Source organism: Lygodium microphyllum, chromosome 22 (genome assembly GCF_053477565.2).
Source record: "Lygodium microphyllum isolate KBCC chromosome 22, Lygodium_microphyllum_v1.1.10, whole genome shotgun sequence".
In the NCBI taxonomy this organism is placed as follows: domain Eukaryota; kingdom Viridiplantae; phylum Streptophyta; class Polypodiopsida; order Schizaeales; family Lygodiaceae; genus Lygodium; species Lygodium microphyllum.
The window spans coordinates 40,035,028-40,057,889 of record NC_141156.1 but is presented as its reverse complement, the minus strand read 5'-3'; the positions used below and the strand labels follow the sequence as shown (position 1 = coordinate 40,057,889).

Here is a 22,862-nt window from a genome sequence, read left to right as displayed (position 1 = left end):
TGGATGGACATGGCAACCGCATGAGCCTTGAAGTTATGCAAAAGGAAAAAGATGTTGGCATAGATATTGTCACTCTTCCAGCTCTCACACATCTCACAAGCTTCACCCTTTAGATGTTTTAGTCTTCAAACCCTTCAAATCCTATTTCACGAAAGAGAGAAATTTACAGCAATTGCAAATATACTCTACTCAAGCATTGAAGGGAGAGCTTGTTGGTGTTGCCTCAAGGGCGCTATTAGTTGCATGCACCAAGTCCAACATAAAAGCCGGATTTCATGCTATTGGAATATGGCCTTTAAATCATGACATATTGTAGTACGGGGAGATGATGTGCAACAACATGGATGTGCATGAGGTGGTAGTAGATTTGGAGACACAAAACGTAGAGGAGGATACAACAATACAAGATCCTCTTGATTGTAGTCAAGTGCCTAGCATCCCCATGATTGAGGAATTAGAGGGAGGTGCTACTGAGCTACTTTTAAGCATGGCTATAACTGGCCATAACCCAGAAATTTCTCCTCCATTGACATCGAATACAACTCTGATCCTACCTCAAGTACAACACCCAATCTACTTGAGTTTCTACAAGTGCCAAGCGCGGATGTCACTATCAACTAGGTCAATGGGGAGGCTTTTATAAACTACTCCCACTCGCTTATACGCACATCTAATTGATATGTTGAATCTCTGAAGGCCAAGAATGCCAAGAAGCAGGAATCAGAGAGGCAAAGGAGGAAATACAAATTGAGTGGCAACAAAACAAGCAAGCAAAGATGGTTGCTACTGAAGCTAGGAGAAGGCAACGAGAAAATGAAAAGCAAGAAAGGGAAGAAAGGAAGTGGTGGGAGGCACAACACATAGAGTCAGAAAGGCACATGAGGGGGTCTTGTGGGAAGGACTAATGGTAGAGAGTGTATACTTGTAGCCCCTACATGTTCCTATGAAGGTTGCTCGATTGAAGAGGGCAACACGGCTCTATGCAATGAGGCAAAAAAGGCAAGGAGAAATGCCCAAATAGCATGCCTACCAACTAGGTTTTGAAAGAGGGTTAGCCCATTCCCTAGGCAATAGCATGGTTTTGTGTACTAGTTGCATCGTAGATATTAGTAGGAATGCCAAATTTTTTACATGGTATTGATGCAAGATTGGCCTATTGGTATACTAGCTTTACTGTAATTTGTTAGCTTCCAATCTACTACATAATATGAAGCAGTTGTAGGTGGCTATTAACTACTTGCTTGTGCATGAATGTCCTTGGTCAAAATCTGTGGTCTAGATTTGTTTCAAAAAATATGGAAAATTTCATGAACAGTACAACTTGAGTAAAGCATATATTAGCATTAAGTACATAGACTTGATCATACAGATTCCAATTGTAGGTACAAGTTGAGTATTTAGAGGACCAATACATAGTGGTCCTAAAAAGTAAAAGTGAAATTTGACCCTACATTATACCTCCCCAATTTGAACCATCATGAGCTTGAGAAGCTTGCACAAGTGAGTCCATTCCAATGCTCTCAAATGATATAGTAGAACATTGAAGGCTATACTTGGAGCATGCTGGAGTGAGTGCACCAACATATGAGCATAGTGCACAAGGAGCAAAACTTACCTATTGGCCATTGTTCCATCTGAGCATAGACCCACTAGTACCTAATCTATACAAAATAGATTACCTCTACCAAGAAAAGCATGTCCTCGTGATAATCTATGAAAAGACTGATACATGAAACCAACTCCTGACATATGTACGAATAATGTAGTCCATTTTCAGGCAATGAGTGCAATCTATGTTGTCCATGAGCTACATAGCAATGGAACTTGGACTTAAAAAGATGACCTTGCCAATGGACGGCCTCTTAAAGGCAAAAGGATGTATGCATAGAGTAGCAATGCCTAACATCCTTCGCATACCCTTTTGTGAGTAGAGACCCTTCAACTTAGGATCTACTACTTTCTCTATGCAATGCTTTGGTGTAAGTTACCTACATCTTTTGATTGATTAACTATACTAGCATTTATACTATATCTTAGGGTTTTTGCCATTGGAGAGAAGGATATTTGATGCTTTGACATCCTTGTGGATGATTAGAGGCTTGCATATTGTGCGTAGATAGTGCAAGGAATTGTAATGTCCAAAGCGAGGGCTCTCGTGCTCTCCAAGACAATGCATGCTTATTTTTACATGTAGGAAAAAAAGTGCTGTCAAGATCATTTAGTGTTTTGAGGATCCAATACAAGAAAGCAAGGCAACAACTGTACAGTGGAAGAAAGGCATAAACATGCTAGATTTTGCTGATTGTCACCTTTGCAACAACGTGGCCAACCAAGAATCCCTTGGTAAGCTTCCTCTAAAACTGTCGGTTGCTCCCTTGGAAGGACTACTCATTGTAGCACTCTAGATAGGGTGCGATAATACACTTGGCCCACTTATGGCCTTAAAACATCGGCTCTGGAGAGCTAGTTATTTATGTTGATCCTTCTAGAGCTAGGGTGGGGGCACTTTGGTCTCCAAGAGAGGCATCATTTCTTCATACCATGTCCATAGAAAAGCATCGATGGATATGCACAAGAAGTAGCAATAATTCCTATGTATGTAATCTCATTAGGCATAAATTGTTCTCCTTGCATTTGGTTAAACATATCAAATGCTATGTTTCCCTGCCCATACTTGGAGTGCAGTGCAATCATAGCACTCCAAGCTGCAACATTCCTGTCAGTAAGGCAACATGGTCGATACAGGCACTAGCAGTCCATGAAATGATGTTATGAGCTTCATTTCCCTTGCCCCTTTTCCCCTCTTTTCTTCTTACCCTGTGTTGTCACAACCATAATTTGATACATCGCTAGCTGTAAAACATGGTATGTTATTGGTGATAGTAGTCCATAAAATAGCAAACTCCCTCTTGTAGTATCCAATCGTAGAGTTTTGAGGTGTCCTCCTCCTGCTTCATTCGTGGGCAGTGCTTGATGATTAGATTTCATGAAAATGTATTCATGCAATGCAAACCAACAAACACCAGCAGTGCATCCTCACAAGCATTGCAATCGCTGTACATTTGTATGAGATGCTTTGCTATTGGTGTGACATGGTGCATCATAACAATGTGGTGATGAGCACACTTACCTTCATCAAGCACGTTTGCCTATCCACACCATTGCAAGAAAGGGACATGTGAAACAGATTCACTGTGACAGCTTCACGCATTTGACTGGTGTAATCTTCTAGTGGAGTACTTGTGAGAGGCTTGCAAGGATGACCAGTGTAAAACACATGTTTGCTTGAAGAATCATTGTCGTTTGCTATACCCCATAATTCACGCCCTTCTTGTTTCGAATCCCTACACGATTTCCTCTAGGGAGGAATGGCTAACAATGGCGAGGCTATAGTTGGAGTTCGAGAATGCCATCATGATAGCGAGGCAACAACATTCTTGTCGAGGATATTCTTCACATACAAGTGCAAGAGGGAGAAGTGCCACTCCAATGACACATGAGTGGTAGGAGGGAGCAAGATGTCTGCCATGTGAGTGGCACAGAAGTGCCACTCCACTAGCACAGGAATGGCGGTGGATGAGTGCCACAGTGGCATGCAACATGTGCTCCAATGCCCTAAAACAAGGTGTGAAAAAGTGCATACTATTTTTGCTATTTTTTTTTTTGTATTTATAAATTAGGATGGGTCCCAAAGTTTTTCTCCACCTAGCCCAAGTTCAGCACCCAAAAGGACCCATGAGATCCATTGAAGGGCCATTTCCATGGCACCAGGTGCCAATCTATTGGCCCTATTACCCTAGCCATGGGGAACATTTTTCTTATTTTTCATGTGTAACACGTCGGCTCAACGGTCCTGTGACGTTAAAAGCGTCCAGACGAGTCTCAAGCGGGCTAAGTGTCGCGTCTTTACCTACGTAGGCTATGCTGGTGGGGGAGGACGGGAGAGAAAGAAAAGAGCGAGAGAAATGGCGAGTGATGTCCAGACCGGCGTTATGGCATCTCTGTCTTATGGTGTGCTGCTATATTACCGCTTCGTGGAGATCGAGGATCCGCACCTTCTTGAAGACTGGTTCACCTCTCTCTGCTCCCGACTGTCCATCGTCGGCAGAATTCGTGTAGCTCCTGGTGGCGTCAATGTTACGGTATGGTAAAAATTCCTCTTTTCATTCGCTTCGTTTCAAATTATGTCTATTACTAGATCATTAGTGTGTCAAAGCACATTACTGGAATATAAATGATGCAAATGTATAGTTGCATAGCCACAAACATCCATATCCATCTGCATATATATCTCACAGTGACTAGTAAATGGAGTAGTGACCTTAAGGCAGACGACCTGTCACCATAGTACCACTACATACGAGAACCACCCATCCATATCCATCTGCATATATCTCACACTGACTAGTAAATGGAGTGGTGACCTCAAGGAAGACATGCTGTGAGCATAGTACCACTACATACGAGAACTGTCCATATTGGCGGAGTGAAAGTGCGACCTCTCTCTTGAGTTGTCCATATTGGCGGAGTGAAAGTGCTACCTTCCCCTTGAGCATTAGGCATTGCTCTGGACCCTTGCTTTATTGAACCTGACTGAGCCCGAAGCAAAGTTGGCTCTAACTAAAAAGCATCTAGGTAAAGTTGCACCAATTGAGGATGGTCTGCCAAGTCATACCCTTCCATTCACTTTGCATCCATTGGTGAACAGTTTTGAAACTTCATCAAATATCTTTTGAAAGCTTTATCTCTGACCTTTCGTTCCTTATTTGCCAAAATTTGCTTGAGTAATAAGATCTCAATAAATTGACATGAAAGACATTATGTATCCACTAATGTAGAGATAATTTTAGTCAATAAGGAGCATCGCTCATCTTCTCCAATACTTAGAAGGACCCTTAGTATGTCATACTTAAACTTTGGATATAATCTCTCTCTTCCTTTTACTTTTTTTAGTCTTGCCTTTTCAAAATGTAGAAATACATAATCACTCTTTGCAAATTACAAAGCATGTTTACGGCGATCAGTTGCATTCTTTTGCTTTTTTTGTGATTTGTGAAGTGTATACTTTATCTTTGTATAGGCTGTATCCAAGCTTTCCACATACCGATCAGCCTCAAAGATCTTATCTTTAGTGTGCAAAATAGGTGGCACATTCTTTCCAACTTCAACAACCTCAAATGGAACTTTACGAGGTGGAACTATACACCATATTGTTGTATGCAAACTCAACCACCCAATGGCAAGTACTACTTCGTTGTATCTTATGGTTTGATACATAGCATCTCAAAAGATCCAATACTATGGAATTTCTTTGGACTGACCATCTGTTTACAAATGGAAGGATAATGAGAATTTCAGTGTGGTCCCATATTCTTAAACAACCCTTCTAAAATAAAGTGTCATTTAGGAATCTCGATCACTAATGATTGGATTTGGCATACCATGATACTTGAAGAAATGCTACAATAATAAACTTGCCATATGATCAGTCTTTATCTTCTTTCTTACCGCAATGAGATGGATCTGTTTGCTAAATCTGCAAATGATATTCCATATCCCATGATTCCCTATAGGTGTCTTGGAAAGCTTAAAAATGATATCCATAGCAATGCTCTATCAAGGCTTGTTTGGAATAGGCAAGGGTAGCAACAAACCTGGCATCTTTTATCTACCATGCTTGATCTTCTGATATAAATGTAGGTTATGATAAAAGCCATTAGCCACTTACAATCTGCTGTCTAGCCATCACCAACTGGAGCTCATCTCTATCCAGTCCTAGATGGCTTGTTTTCAGCCATTGCCTTGTTGTTTGGAGGTCTCCATCAGTTGTGTCATCATAGCACTTGATAAGTTTGCGTTTTCAACATTTGGTGCTATGCAATAGGTTGTTGTCATCTCTCTCACTAGGCGACTGTTGCAATACCCGTGTTTTTGCTATCCAGTAGGCTGTCTACATTTAGCAAATACCTCTCTTATTGTCGCTTGACAATTCTCTGCCTTAAGTGATTAGTTTTCAGCCTTCCTCTGGTATTATGTTTACTAGATTTCAGCCTTTGAATGTTGTATTCTGGTGATCAGCCTATTGCCCTTCATTATTTAGCACTCTCTCATCTTGGACTGGTGGTTACTGCACTTGGGATCTGTCTTCGGTGGATGTTACTCTCCGACTCTGCATTGCTCTATCCTTGGGCATTCTGTACACTTTTACATTCATTTATAGCATTCGTTCACTTCAGAGTTTTTTCTCTTTGTGTTTGTCCTTTGTGTTGGAGTTTTGAGTTTTTGTGTTTTGCGTTTTGTGTTTAGGGTTTGAGTTTTGCTTATCTCTATCTGAGTCTTTGTGTTTCAGCCTTGGTTGCACATGTTGTGTTTCCTTAGTGCAAACCCTAGCATATCTTCACATGGTATCAGAGCCGGGGCTCTTTTAAAGAGTATCATGTAGTCTTTGTGCGAGACTCATATGCGACTCGATTCTGACTTATAATGTCTGAAGCACCTTTCTCTTTGGATCCTATGACGTCCTATCAGGTTTTTCCATCGTTAGAGGTTGTGAGAAGGCATGATGGTCTCGAGGAGGAGGTAGACACACCTTCACCTTTACCATCATTAGAGGTTATGAGAAGACATTATGGTCTCAAGGAAGAGGTAGACACATCTTCACCTTTACCATATTCTTCTTCTCGTTTTTGTCATCTTAGAGATGAACAGTTTGAGGAGTACTTGCCCATCACATATAGCTCGGTTTATACTTCTCCAACGAGTGCTACTACTCCGTTTGAACCGATTGGTGAGACTGGCCATCTCTTTGATCTTGGAGAGATTATGACATTCGGCACATTTGTTGATCCATCTTCTTTATTTCCACTAGGTATTGTGTTTAGTTCGTATAATCCTTTTGAATTGTATGAGCCAAAACCCTCTCTTGTTTTTTCTTTTGTTGTGTAGGATTCGGATAATGTTGAGTATGTTAACTTTAATAGAGGAGGCTCTCAAAGCAAATAACCTTCATCAGATACATTTCTACCATCTGTTTCATTTGAGTAAGCAAACCACACTTCTCAACTTCCTCCCATCCCATCACTATCTTCTCCACATTTTGATCTACTCACATCTTCATTTCAAAATCTTGGATTATATTCCACTTTCACTCAAAGCACACTATGGGTTGGGTTTTCCATCTCTGCTCCTAACACTTTCTCTTTCTCCATCCTACCATCTACCTACCCTCCATTTTCTCCATCTCTTGGCGCATTGTTAGGGGGAATGCCACCCTTACTACATCCTTTCACTTTGGGACAGTTGTAATGGGCATTCCCCTCACTACCCTGGACACTCATAAACCCCCCATACGACCTTTCAGATGCAAGGCCATCCATCCTCTGCTTATGGATTGTCATCACACATTCCTTGGGCCACTCTGTCAGAGTGCAGCGGTGCGGAAGCGTAGGACTGAGAGAGAGAGAACGCAGAGAGAGAAGAGAGAGAAAGAGACAGTGGACGATGAAGATTTGCTGTATAAAGAATGCTGAATACAACGATATGCAGATATATACACGGGCGCAGTGTGTTGGACTGCGTGTCTCCACCTCGACGATGCAACCTGTTGTTCACCTCGAAGTCCGCTGCAGTCTGCATTGTCTGCTGTCTGAAATCTGCGAACAGAGACGAAATCTGCGCGTGTCACCGGTCTGTAATCTGCGAGCAGAGAAGTGTACCAGACTGCTGAAAGTGCCAGGTATAAATAGCTGAAAAACCGGGGGAAAGAGGGCGCCATAAATGGCCAGGCGGCTGCATTAAATGCAGCCGACTGTCTGCTGCAGGTCGGACTACCACGTGGCAGTCCGACTGCACCAGACCTGGCCTGCTGCCCTGATCTGATCTGATCTCCAACACCCCCTCTCAGAGCTTGGGCAGGGCAGAAGCTTGAGGGATCTGGAATGTCGCCGAAGTAGAGTCTGAGGAAGCGCCTTTGTAAACAAATCCGCAAGATTGTCCTCCGTCTTGCAATACTCCATAGTGATGGTCTCATCCAGAAGCTTTTCTCGGATGAAGTGGTACTGGATCTCAATGTGCTTCGTCCGGGCATGAAAAACAGGGTTCCTTGCCAAGGCAATGCAACTCTCAATGTCACATCGCAGCAATGTAGGACGAGTCTGGGGGCACCCAAGCTTCTCCAATAATCTCCGAAGCCACACAACCTCGCATGTGGTGGAAGACGCGGCCCGATACTCCGCCTCAGTAGACGAAAGGGCTACCGTGGGCTGCTTCTTGCTACTCCATGAAATAATACTTGCACCCAAAGTAAAATAGTAACCTGTAGTAGACCGCCTGTGGTCCACATCACCGACCCAATCCGAGTCGCTCCAACCTGCAAGTACAAGATTTGACCCATCTGTCCCTGCGGGGTAATGAATCCCTAAATCAGACGTCCCCCTCAAATACCGAAGTATTCTCTGAGCAGCCTGCCAATGCACCGTCTTAGGTTCACTCATGAACCCTGCCAAGAGCCCAACAACAAAACATAGATCAACCCTGGTGTTGAGAAGCCAAATCAAAGACCCAATCAACTGTCGATAGCGGGACGCATCCGCCAAAGGAGAAGCTGAATGGGAAGTGGCCTTCCAATTCGGATCCATAGGAGTAGATAGGGCCCGACAATCCTCCATCTCAAAAGACATCAAGAGCTCCTGTACATATCTCTGTTGAGAGATAAAGATCCCCCTCTGAGACTGATAAATCTCATGGCCCAAAAAGAAATGGAGTAGACCCAAATCCGTCATCTCGAACGTCCGATGTAAAGCTGACTTCGTCTCTTGGACCTGCTGTGCATCATTACCTGTGACAATCAAATCATCTAAATATAAGATAAACAGCACACAACCATCCTCGGAAGTGTGAACATACAGCTGCGGATCGGCCTTGGACCGCTGATATCCCAACTGAGATTGGAGGAACGAATCAATCTTCTCGTTCCATACACACGGAGCCTGCTTGAGGCCATACAAGGCCTTTTTCAACTTGTAGACTTTCCCATCTGAAGATCCAAAGCCAGGAGGCTGCTCAACATAGATCTCCTCCTTCAAATCACCATTGAGGAAGGCCGACTTCACATCCAACTGATAAACAGGCCATCTCCTATGGCCAGCCAAAGCAAGAACAGCTCTAATGGTCGCCATACGAGCTGTGGGGGCAAAAGTATCATGACAGTCAATACCTGGGCGCTGTGTAAAACCTTTAGCAACAAGGCGAGCCTCGTGCTTATCCAAAGAACCATCGCTAAGGTATTTGGTCTTGAAGACCCACTTGACTCCAATCGCCTTCTTCTTCGGGGGGCGGGGCACGAGTGACCAAGTGCCATTCCTCTCAATAGCCTCCAACTTAGCTTCCATAGCTTTCTTCCATGGGGCGGACTGTAAAGCCTTTTTCACGGAGGTGGGCTCTCGATCCTGCATAACACGGGTCATCAAACAATAGTTGGAGCAATTAAGCTCCGTAGAATGTGCCTGGTGCCTCCGTGACCGCCGCGGACCATCCTGCAGTCCCCACTCCTCAGGAACCCCCTCGATCCCTGAATCACGGAGTGTGTCACGGACCCAGCGAGGAGGAGGCCGAACCTCCCCTTGACGTTCTCCATCAGCATAAGACTCTGGAATATCCACCGGCGGTAACTCCTCAGAGGTGTCCGGTGGAACAATAGACTCTGTGTCAGAAACAGAATCATAATCAAAAGGCATGGGCTCCATTGGAATTGTAGAAGGAGCCCAACTCTCCCCTGGATCTCCAAGAACGGGATGCTTCTCACCCGTTGAAGTAGCCGGAACCTCCACAAACCGCACATCATGGCTAGTGTACACATCCCGCTTGACGGGATCATACAGTTGATAGCCTTGGGACTGGGAGCTGTAGCCAACAAATACCTGTTTTCGGGAAGCTGCTTCAAATTTATCACAGTGAGCCTTGGGAATGTGAACATAGGCATCATACCCAAAGACCCGAAAGTAAGAAACATCTGGCTTCGTCCCAAAATAAGCCTCAAATGGGGTCATCCCTTCCACGGCCGAAGTAGGGGATCGATTAAGGATGTGAACTGCAGTAGCCACAGCCTCGGCCCACAGAACCTGAGGGGTCTGTCGGTGCTCCATCATGGTGCGCGCCATCTCGATCACACTACGGTTTTTCCTTTCAAGAATACCATTTTCTTGAGGAGTGTTGGTATTGGCAAACTCCTGGTGAATTCCTCTATCTGCACAAAACCGAGCAAACTCATTATAAACAAATTCACCTCCCTTGTCGGATCGCAAGGTCTTCAACTTCCGGCCTGATCGGTTCTCCTCAAAGAGAAGCCAATCCTTGAAGTGCGAGAAAGCTTCTGACTTTAATGCCAAAAAGTAGGCCCATGTCATCCTGCTGTAGTCATCCACGATCAACATGAAGTACGAGCTCCCACACAAGGACTCATTCCTCATAGGGCCACATAGATTCGTAGATACTAGCTCCATCGGTGAAGTAGACCGCCGCAAAGCTGTGTGGGGAATGACATCCCTATGCTGCTTCCCTCGAATGCAGGAGACACATGGCTGCTGGCTCACCACTATATTCGGCAACCCTCGAATAAGCTGTCCACGTGACGCCCTCCGAAGATAGTCATAATTCAGGTGACCAAACCGAGCATGCCATAACTCTGACTGTGAGGACTGAGAGGTAAGAAGAAGAGTAGAGAGGGCGGTGGAAGACTTCAGTTTGTAAATGCTGTTCTCCTCATATCCGGATGAGAGAACCTTCCTTGATCCCTAATCCTGGTACATGCAAAACCTCTGAGGTATGGGTACCACCTCGTCCATCGGGAATAAGCTGCATCTTACCCCGACCTGCAATAGAAACTGAAGAGCTATCTCCAATGAGAATCTGCCCACGCGACGGTCGCAACTAGGCAACACCATCTGATGGAGTCATGTGCCGTGAGGCACCACTATCAACAATCCACTCTCGAGCCTGGGGAGCCGCCAGCGCAGCATCAGAAGCATTCGGTGAAGCGTCCTCAATGACAGCTAGATGAAGAAATGCAGCTGATGATGGTGCAGCCACCACTCCAGAATCCTTGGTGTCCTTCTTCTTGGTTTCCTTCGTGTCTTTGTCAGGGCAATCCTTCTTTCAATGGCCAGTCTTTCCACAAATATGGCATGTGGAATCTTTGTCCTTGTCCTTCTCCTTGCCCTTCTTGGACTTGTTATCCCCCTTCTTCTTCTTTTGGTCCTTCCCCTTCTTCTGAGAGGCTTGACCTGTCAACGCCTCCGACTTGGAAGCATTTTGTCCCTTTAACTGTTCCTCTTGGTCCAAGACCATAGGAACCAACTCTTCCCACCGAAGAGTAGACTCTCTCCTCGAAGCAATAAGGGCAGAGTAAAATGTACCGAATCGTGGCGGCAACTGGGACAATAGCGTGATCGCCATGTCTTCGGAGGAAATCGGCTTCCCCGCATTCTGAACCTGCATCTGAAGCTGCCTTAGCTTGTTAATGTGCTCCCGCAGCGAAGAAGACTTATTTACGGACAAGGTCCGCATCTGTACCTCCAAAGAAACCCGCTTCATAAGGGTCATCCGATTGTACATCTGATCAAGCTCCAGCCAAATCTCCCGAGCCACCGTCAAGTGCTCGATGTGAACGATCACGGCTGTAGTGCATGATAGAAAGAGAAAGGATCGAATCCTGGCATTCAGTTTGTCCCAATGAGACTGGGCCTTGGCCAACTCCGCACGAGCATCGGAAGAGAGTTTGGACTCATCTCTTACCGAGGGCCGGTCAATCTCCTCCTGTACCAACTCCGCCAAATCATAGGACTCAAGGATGGCCGACATCATGACGCGCCAAATGCGGTAGTTGTCGCCGTCGAGCTTCTGATCTGTAGGAAGAGCCGGTAAGACAGGCACCTTCCGGCCCATAATCGCCTGGAACTCCAAGTCAATCTCTGTCGACATCTTCACTTGCAATGCCTTCACAAACGCAAAAGCAGCCCCCTTTGACTGGGAAAACTCAGCCTGCTAAGGCTCTTATGCGTCCTGAAGCTTCTTCACCCGCCGGAGGCGATGAAAAAGCAAAACCTGCACTTGTAGGCTGAAAACTCAAACTTCCTCCGCGTCAAACAGCAGTAAACAGCAGCAAATCCACCATTTGTACTCCTTTCCTGTGCGCCCACACTCGTTTCAGCCTTGTTCCAAGGCGTAGCCCTCCTGTCTGCCCTTAAACGCAAAAACCGCAAATTTGTGTCGCGATGGAAACTCCTCTTCAGGTTGATTCTGCGCTTAGTCAGCCCTCAAACACTGCTCTGATACCATGTCAGAGTGCAGCGGTGCGGAAGCGTAGGACTGTGAGAGAGAGAACGCAGAGAGAGAAGAGAGAGAGAGACAGTGGACGATGAAGATCTGCTGTATAAAGAATGCTGAATACAACGATATGCAGATATATACACGGGCGCAGTGCGCTGGACTGCGTGTCTCCACCTTGACGATGCAACCTGCTGTTCACCTCGAAGTCCGCTGCAGTCTGCACTGTCTGCTGTCTGAAATCTGCGAACAGAGACGGAATCTGGGCGTGTCACCGGTCTGTAATCTGTGAGCAGAGAAGTGTACCAGACTGCTGAAAGTGCCAGGTATAAATAGCTGAAAAATCGGGGGAAAGAGGGCGCCAGAAATGGCCAGGCGGCTGCATTAAATGCAGCCGACTGCCTGCTGCAGGTCGGACTGCCACGTGGCAGTCCGACTGCAGGCAGTCCGACTGCACCAGACCTGGCCTGCTGCCCTGATCTGATCTGATCTCTAACACACTCCTACGCAGGGATTTTCATCCTTTGCTCCTCATGTCCCTATCCCTCCACCATGGGCTCCATAGGCGGTTACCATGCCCATATCCAGTTCACCCTTGCCTACATTTGGATACTCTATGCACACTTCTCATATGCATGGTGGGCACTTTGGGATTCCTTCCTAAGTATACTCTCCTCCTCCACTCTATCCCCCTATTCAACCTACCCCCCTTATACACCTTTATCTTCTAGCACTAGTTCTGTTGCAACGACGAATGATGCCTTCATGGATAAGACACGTTTCAATGAGTCAGATTTAATCAATTGGTCGAACTTCATACAACAAGTGCTTGAATCTCAGGGACTTTGGGACCTCATCGTTGGTATTGAGCTGGACCCTCGATTAGCTTACCTTGATCACATCCATTAGTGGAGAGCTTGCAATGCCATAGCCAATGTTGACTTAATACAGGGGTTGCTTCTTGAATTCCACTTTGAGTTATAGCATTTTCCCCTCGCGTCTGAGTGTTGGAGTCATCTCATTGACCGCTACACGGCACAAGATTGCATTCAATGTATCAATCTCGATTTTGGCTTCAAGAGTTTTTCATTAAAGAAAGGGATGATCTAAAAGTTAAGTTGGCGGAGTATCGGTGTTTACTAGCCGAGTTTGCGACTACTGGCTCCATGAAGTTAGATGATGATCATGTCATGTTCTTCTTGAATAAGTTGCCCGATAAATGCTTCCATTTAATCCAACACATTATCTCACTACTTAGATTGCCGACCTTCTACGAGTTTGAGTGTCAGTTTTTGCATTACACAAGGTTGTACGATCAAGTTTACAAAAAGTCCTCCACACATCCATTTAGAGGGGCGAGGATTGGTTGTCTCTTCTTCGGGAGGAAAAACCAATAGTCACAAGAACTCGCAAGATGTGAAGGCAATCCAAAACAAGGGTGACACCACTTTCTTTGACATAATCAAAGAAACATGACCCTTTTGGTAACAAATTCCTAAGAAAAATAGGTTTTGCACCCAATGTTAGAGATTGGGCCATGTGTATGAGGAGTGTTATACTAAGGCCTAGGGTCTTCCTTCTAGAAAACCACCACAAACTGCTATGAGTGCCTCCACTTTGGCTGGCCAGTCTAGTCCAATGGCTATTGGATATGTGGCACGCGGACAGCCTCAGTAGCCTATCTCCTTCACTAATCTTGAAGGCTTGGTTGATTGGTTTGCTAGTGGCTCACCTGTTGCACTTTATGTATCCATTCCGTGGCCCGATACTCCGCCTCAGTAGAAGAAAGGGCTACCGTGGGCTGCTTCTTACTAGTCCAAGAGATAACACTTGTGCCCAAGGTAAAAGAGTAGCCTATAGTAGACCGCCGGTGGTCCACATCGCCAGCCCAATCCGAGTCTCTCCAACTTGCAAGAACAAGATCTGAAGCATGTGTACCTGCTGGATAGGAAATCCCTAAGTTAGAGGTCCCTCTCAAATACCAAAGAATCCTCAGGGTAGCCTGCCAATACACCTGTTGGGGTTCACTCATGAACCCTGCCAAAGACCCACAGCAAAACAAAGATCAACACGAGTGTTGAATAGCCAAATTAAGGATCCAATCAATTGACGGTAGCGGGAAGTATCCGTCAAGGAGAGAATCTGAGTGTGAAGTGGCCTTTCAGTTCGGATCCATAGGATTAGAAATGGTCCCATCTCAAAAGTCACCAAGAGCTCCTAAATGTATCTCTGCTGAGAGATAAAAATCCCCCTCGAAGACTTATAAATCTCGTGACCCAAGAAGAAATGAAGAAGCCCCAAATCCATCATCTCGAATGTCTGATGTAAAGCTGTCTTGGTCTTTTGGATCTTCAGTGCATGATTCCCTGTTAGAATCAAATCATCAACATACAGCACAAACAACACACGTCCAACCTCGGAAGTATGCACATAAAGTTGTAGATCAGCCTTGGAGCACCGATATCCCAACTGTGACTGAAAAAACGAGTTAATCTTCTCGTTCCATGTACGCGGAGCTTGCTTGAGACCATACAAGGCCTTCTTCAACCTGTAAACCTTCCCATCCGAGGATCCAAAGCTAGGAGGCTGCTCTACATAGATCTCCTCCTGCAAGTCACCATTGAGAAAGGCTGACTTCACATCCAACTGAAAGATAGGCCAGCGCCTATGGCCAGCCAAGGCAAGAACGGCTCGAATAGTCGCCATACGAGCAGTGGGGGCAAAACATTGATGCATCAAAGTTTGTTGTGGGGGTAGTGTTGGGCCAACCTGGTGAGTATAATCTTGGTTATCTAGTGAGTTTTGCTAGTACACAGCTCATTGATACCGAAATGAACTATTCCACAATAGAGAGAGAAGGGTTAGCCATGGTGTTTGCTATAAAGAAATTTAGACACGATCTTTTGGCAACACCCTTTACCTTCTTTGTCAATCATCAAGCATTGCTCTATCCAGCGAACAAACCCTACCCAACAGAATGCATTGCTTGGTGGTTACTTCTACTTTTGGAATTTGACTTCTCTGTGGTAGTACACAAAGGCAAACAACGCTATATGGTAGATTATATATCCCTCATATCCACACGTGAAGCAGCTAGAGAGGGAATCATTGATGACCTACCAAATGCACATCTTTTTAGAATGTCCAACGAATGAGACTTGTTTAGAGTAGACCTCACGCTGTATTGGGCCATCACTAAGGTACTTGGTCTTGAAGACCCAGTTGATGCTAATCACCTTCTTGTGAGAGGGATGAGGCACAAGGTACCAAGTGCCATTCCTCTCAATAGCCTCCAATTCAGCTTCCATAGACTTCTGCCAATGGTTAGACTGCAAAGCCTCCTTCACTAAAGTGGGCTCTTGATCTTGTATAACATGGGTCATCAAACAATAGTTGGAGAGAACAAACCTCGTAGAATGTGCCTGATTCCTCCGTGACCTCCGCAATCCATCTTGCGGTTCCCACTTCTCAAGGACCCTCTTAATCCTTGAATCCCGGAGTGTGTCACGGGCCCAACGAGGAGGAGGTGGAACCTCTCCCCGTCGCTCTCCATCTACTGAAGACTCGAGAATATCCACCGACAAAAGCTCCACTGGGGTGGCTGGTGGAAGGGAAGACTCTGAATCAGAAGAAGAATCTCCATCACAAGGCTCTGGCTCCAAAGGAATTGTCTCGAGAGCCCAACTCTCCCCTGGATCTCCAAGGACGGGGTGCTCTTCACTCTCCTCTGTGGCCGGAACTTCCACGAACTGCACATCTCAGCTCGTGTAGACATCCCGCTTGACGGGATCAAACAGATGATAACCTTGGGACTGGGAGTTGTAGCCAACAAAAACCTGTCATCGAGAAGCCACCTCGAACTTGTCACGTTGCGTCTTCGGGGTGTGCACATAAGCGTCATACCCAAAGATCCTGAAGTAAGAGACATCTGGCTTAGTTCCAAAGTAAGCCTCAAAAGGTGTCATCCTGTCAATGGCCGAAGTGGGAGATCGATTGAGGATGTGAACTGCGGTAGCCACTGCCTCGGCCCACAGAAACTGAGGTGTCTGTTGGTGCTCCATCATGGTGCGTGCCATCTCGATCACACTTCTGTTCTTCCACTTCAAAATGCCATTCTTTTGGGGAGTGTTGGTGTGAGCAAATTGCTGGTGAATGCCTCTATTTGCACAAAAACGAGCAAACTCATTAGACATAAATTCATTGCTCTTATCGGAACGCAAGGTTCTTCAGTCGCCGGCCAGATCGATTCTCCTCGAAGAGAAGCCAATCCTTGAAGTGAGAGAAAGCCTTCGACTTCAATGTCAAGAAATAGGCCCAAGTCATCTTGCTGTAGTCATCTACGATTAACATGAAGTACAAGCTTTTCTTGAAGGACTTGGTCCTCATCGGGCCACAAAGATCCATAGATACAAGCTCCATAGGTGAAGTAGACTGCTGCGAAGCTTTGTTGGGAATTGCATTCCGATGCAGTTTTCCACGAATGCAGGAGACACATGGCTGTTGGCTCACCACTATGTCTGGCAAACCTCGGACAAACGATCCTCGTGACGCCTTCCGAAGGTACTCATAGTTCAGGTGGCCAAACCGAGCATGCCATAGCTCGGACTGTGTCTGAGAGGTAAGAAAAAGAGAGGTAAGAGCTCTAGAAGACTTTAATTTGTAGATGCCATTTTCCTCATACCCTGCAGAGAGAAGCTTCCTCGATCCATGATCAAGGACTCAAACAGCATCACTGTTAAACTCCACTAAGAGGCCAAGAGAACAAATCTTATGGATCGAAAGCAAATGATACTCCAAGCCTAGCACATGCAACACCTTGGAAGTGTGGGTACCACTATGTCCATCTGGAATCAGCTGCATCTCACCCACGCAGCAATAGACACAGATGAGTTGTCTCCAATGAGAATCTGCCTATGCGAAGGTCGCAAATGGGCAACACCAACGAGAGGAGTCATGTGCCGTGAGGCACCACTGTCCACGATCTACTCATGAGCTTGGGGAGCTATCATCACAGCATCAGAAGTCTTCGGTGTAGAGTCCTCAATGACTGCTAAGTGTAGAAAAGCAGCTGATGAGGGTGCAGCCACCGCTCGAGAATCCTTCGTGTCCTTCTTCTTGGTGTCCTTCTTGTCTTTGTTGGGGCAATCTTTCTTCCAATGACCGGTCTTACCACAAATATGGCAAGTCGATTCCTTCTCCTTGTCCTTCTTGGATTTGTTGTCCTCCTTCTTCTTTTGGTCCTTTCCCTTCTTTTGAGAGGCTTGACCCACCAAAGCCTCTGGTTTGAAAGCATTTTGTCCCTTCAACTGTTCCTCTTGGTCCAAGACCATAGGAACCAACTCTTCCCACCGAAGAGTCGACTCCCGCCCTGATACAATAAGAGCGGAATAAAAGGTATTGAATTATGGTGGTAACTGGGACAACAAAGTGATCGCCATGTCTTTGGAGGAAATAGGCTTCCCCGCATTTTGAATCTGCATCTGAAGCTGCCGAAGCTTGTTGATGTGTTCTCGAAGCAAAGAAGACTTATTCATGGACAAGGTCCGCATTTGTACCTCCAAAGAAACCCTCTTCATCAGGGTCATCTGGTTATACATCTAGTCAAGCTCTAGCCATATCTCTCGAGCTGCCGTTAAGTGCTCAATGTGAGCTATCATGACTGTAGTACAAGACAAAAAGAAAAGAACGAATCTTGGCATTCAGTTTGTCCCAATGAGACTGGGCCTTGGTCAACTCCGCGCGAGCATTGGAAGAGAGTTTGGACTCATCTCTTACCAAGGGCCTGTTAATCTCCTCCATCACAAGCTTTGCCAAATCATAAGACTCCAGAATGGCAACATCATCACCCGCTAGATGTGGTAATTGTCACCATTAAGCTTTTGATCTGATGGAAGAGCTGATAGGACAGGCACCTTCTTGTCCATGATCGCATGGAACTCCAAATTAGTCTCTGTAGACATGTTCACCTGCAATGCTTGCACAAACGCAAAATCAGCCCTTTTTGACTGTGTAAACGCAGCCTGTTAGGGCTTGTTCCTTTGCTTCCCGAACCTTCTTTAGCTGCTGGAGTCGATGAAAAGGTAAAATCTGTAGTGGAAGGCCTAAAACACAGCCTTCCTCCCCTTCGAACAGCAATAACCTGCAGCAAATTCACCAGCTCGACTCTTTTCCCCCATGCCCACACTTGCTTCAGCCTTGTTCCGATGGGCAGCCCTCCCGCTCGCCCTTGAATGCTGAAAACACAGCCTTGTGTCATGCTGAAATCTCCTCTTCAGGTAAGTTCTTCAATTAGTCAGTCCGATTTCACCTCTTTGATACCATGTCAGAGTGCAGTAATGTGGAAGCGTAGGACAAAGACTGAGAGAGAGTGAACACAGAGAGAAGAGAGAGAGAGAAAAGGAGACAGTGAAACACAAAAAATTTGCAGTGTAGTATGCTGTATAGGAGTGTAGAAATATACACGTGCAGAGAAAATATCTGTATGTGTCTGTGCCTTGAGAATCTCAATCTCCATCAGCCCGCGCACTGTCAATCTTAGTAGACCAACTCTGTCAGATGTTAGATTAGAATAGCTGAGAATGTGCCATACCCTGTCTATAAGTAGCCAAGAAAAAAATAGTTTCCAGCACCAGGTCGGCTGTAGTAAATGCAGCCGACTGCATAAAATAATGTTAAAAAATTGGTCAACTAATCAAAAATCCTGTCCGACTGTTGCTGTGCCACGTGGCACTTGTGCTTGCTGACGTGGCTCCTTTTGCGCTGTCCGTACTGTTGATGTGGCACTCTGGCCGTATAGTTGTGCACACTGCTGTCTAGGAAATGACTCGCTAACACGACGTGCACCCTTTGTTTGATTCCCTGGCTGCTTTGGGGTGGGACACCTTGGAGTAAACATTGCCAGGCTTCCATCATAGGCTCAATTTTGGGCCTGAGAGGGGATGTTGAGCTAAAACACGCTTTACAACTGATTAGCATTTTTAAATAGTCCCAAAACACGCTTAATTAATGAAAAACACAAATTTTGTATGCAGTTTGAGAGAGTTTCAGTGGTCCCCCAAAACCCTAATTTTTTGGGGCACCCTTCAACATCTATAAATAGACAGACTACCCACCATTCAGCCTTATCCTTTTGTGTAGGTTTCTCACTCTACTGTGCAAATTTTAGCCATTAGCTACCTACCATCTACTGCCCAACCATCACGGACTGTAGCCCATCACTATCTAGCCCTAGGCAGTGTGTTTTCAGCTATTGCCTTGTTGTTTGGAGGTCTCCATCTATTGCATCATCATAGCACTTGATCAACTTAATTTTTCGGCATTCAATGCTAGGCAACAGGTTGTTGCCATCTCTCCCATCGGGCAACTGCTATAGTACCTGCGCTTTTGCTGTCCAGCAGGCCGTCTATATCAGCAAACACCTCTCTTGTTATTGCTTGACAGTTCTCTACCTCGAGTGATCAATTTTCAGCCTTTCTCTAGTGGTACACTGCTGCGTTTACTAGATTTCAGTCTCCCACTATTATATTCTGGTGCCCAGCTTGCTGCCCTTCATTATTCAGCACTCTCTCATCTTTGACTGGTGGTTACTGCACTTGGGATCTATCTTCGGTGGATGTCACTCTCCAACTCTGCATTGCTCTGCCCTTGGGCATTTTGTACACTCTTAAATTCATTCACTTTAGAGTTTCTTCTCTCTGTGTTTGAGTTTTGAGTTTTTGCGTTTTGCGTTTTGTTGGGAAGAAGGTTAATCGTACTTTATATATATTATCAAAACCTAAAGTAGTACATCTCATCATTGTACCAAAAACTTTGAGTGTCGTGTTCTCACTCTTTCTGCTCACTCTCTACTCTGAACTCTGTACTAAATTTGATCTGCACTCTATCTCGATCCTTGCACATCTGCCATCAAACTGGTATCAGAGTGGGCAAGACGTAGTTCAACAGTGCATGCGTCTCAAGATAGCGAACAGGGGTGCGTAGGCTTAGTAGGTGTAGGTCAGAGTTAGCAATCGATTGCTTGACAAAAGCAATCGGACTAGCGGGCACGGATTCTGCAAACGATAGACTTAGTGAGTAGGGGCCAGGCAGAATGTGACAAGGTGGGCGACAGGAAGGCGGCGCAGTTAGGCATGACAAGACTGCACAGGTGATGGGCTGCGATAACCAGATTGCGACGAGCTGCAATTGACGTGACAGGTCAACTGTGACCAGATGGGCCATGGGTCACGAATCATCAGCCAATTCTTTGCCATTTTTTAAAATATTTCAAATTTGTTCCTCTCCCACTACCAGGTGTTCGCATGCTCAAGCACAGTGTGCAATCTTGACCCGAAAAATTGGGTCTTTTCCCAGATTTGGGTTCTATGATGCGAAACAGGACAATTTGACTTGGAAATTGCAAAATTGGTGCAAATTTTCTCGAGAAAATTTGGGGCTTTTCACGTTTTAGTGATTTTTTTTCAATTTCATTGAAATTTTTGCACGCCAGACCCAAGAAAATTGTGGTTTTTGCAGAATTTCTTCAATTTGTGCAACAATTGCCTGGTATATGCACTTGGGTACATGTATTGATGCAATCTGGACGGATTTCCCCAAATTGTCAAGTTTTTCCTGTGAATGCTTTTGGAGCAGAAATTGCAGTCAAATTTTGGGGATTTCACATGTAATTGGTGCCTTGGCCTCTAAATGTGGTTGTAATTACTTGTGGAGTGCAGTAGCAGACACTCTCTAATTCCGAGATCTGAAATTTCTGCAATTTTTTGATTTTCACTGCTGGTTGGTACTTTCAGTGTACCGTGGTTACTTGTGTGATATTTGGGCTTGCATTTGGTGACTTGTGAGTCAATTTAGTGCTGCAAATTATGGTTGGAAACAGTGATAGCAACAATCTTTTGCACATCAAGAAGCTTGAGGGTACACATAATTTTGCAATATGGCAAAAACAGTGTTACAATGTCTTGGTGCAGAAGAAACAGGCGAAGCCCATTAAAGCGAAGGGAATAAAACCAGCAGGTATGGAACAAGAAGAGTGGGATGATTTGGAAGCTGAATTCAGCATATGCAATGTGGCAAAGACTTGAATTGCATGCTCAGAAAAGTGTAGCCAGCAAGGTTTATTGGCTGAAAAAGTTAATGGACTTTCTCATGAAGGAAAGTACAGCCATGTTTGTACATTTGAACGGGTTCAACTCCATTTTCAGTCAGTTGATTGCTTTGGATTTCCCTAAAGATGACGAGTTCAAGGCTGCCTTCTTGCTATGCACTTTGCTTGAAAGTTGGGATACTTTTAGCACAGCCTTGAGTAACTCAAATGCTCAGCTGTCATACTTTGATGTGGAAAGTTCTTTGCTGATGGAAGAACTCAATAGGCAAAATAATTCGGCAAACAAGTCTTCTAATGCATTGCACACTAGGGGCAGATTTTCAGCAAAAGGGAAGTTCTGAAAATAGAGCACACAGCAAGTCCTGTGACAAAAATGTGGGGTGTCATCATTGTGGCAAGAAAGGACACTACAAATGGGGCTGTTTTCAATTGAAGAAAGAGAGAGGCAAAAACAAAAACACTGAAGATAACAAGGTTGAGAAAAAGGACAGCCAGTGTGCAAAGAAGAACAATGTGAAGATAGAAGAAGTAAATGTAGTCACTCATGAGAATGATAGTGACAATGATGTACTTCTTACTTTTTCTTTGAGTGCATATGCATTGATTGTAGATTTTAAGGATGACATACACACTTGGATACTTGATTCAAGTGCGTCTTTTCATGTTACACCACATCATGAGTGGATTTTTGACTACAATGGTGGTGCACGTGGTGTTGTCCCATAGAAACATGAAACGGGGAATGGGGACAGGGACGGGAAAGCCAAACCTAGGGAACGGGGACGTGGGAACGGGAACGGCATTTAAAAAATTAAAATTCATGAAAAAAAATTAATATTTTACTCATAATCCGTGTGGACTTTGGAGTGTTAAAACTTAAAACCAAGGCATATAATCCACAAGGACAAATCAATTTAAGTTTTAACTTTAAGATATCATGCATCATTCTAAAACTACTCATTAGAAATTGAATTGCAACTTACAAGGCTCAAGAGGTAAGCTATTCAATTATAAATAATAAAATCCATAATACATATGCAAAAAATGATAAAACAATGAACAATGAACTAAACTTTAAAGTCTAAGCTAAAAGAACATGCCTATGGTACCATTGCCAAAAAATTTAAAAGATTACAAATATGAAATTGAAGTCTAATCTTTGAAAGAACATGTTCATTGCCCCAAAAAAGTCTACAAATATAAAGTCTAATCTCTAGACTGAAGCAAAATGCGGCATGCTAAAATAGCCCAAAGGGCAACTGCAAGACTGCAAGACTCAAGTACAAATATAATATCGGCATGGCACAACTGTCAATAGCCCAAGTGTCACACTGTCATCAATGATCATAATATCATATATAATGTAAATGTGTCATGTATCATGAGACTCATGATAAGTAAACTAAATCAAAGATCATGATCATGATCTGAGGCTGCT

At 44.7% G+C, this 22,862-nt stretch overlaps 1 protein-coding gene across 4 annotated transcripts in view; it reads left to right on the top strand.

The window, feature by feature from the left end:
* Positions 1-3,819: 3,819 nt before the first annotated feature.
* Positions 3,820-22,862, top strand: part of LOC148017057 (rhodanese-like domain protein) — an 84,471-nt gene continuing 65,428 nt past the window's right edge. For 3 of the 4 annotated variants that reach the window (XM_087662778.1, XM_087662777.1, XM_087662775.1), the window contains exon 1: positions 3,820-4,142. In XM_087662778.1, coding sequence (XP_087518904.1) covers positions 3,828-4,142 — 315 coding nt within the window. In that variant the 5' untranslated portion in view covers positions 3,820-3,827. The remainder of the gene's footprint in view (positions 4,143-22,862) is intronic. The other variant, XM_087662776.1, reaches the window with a different exon arrangement.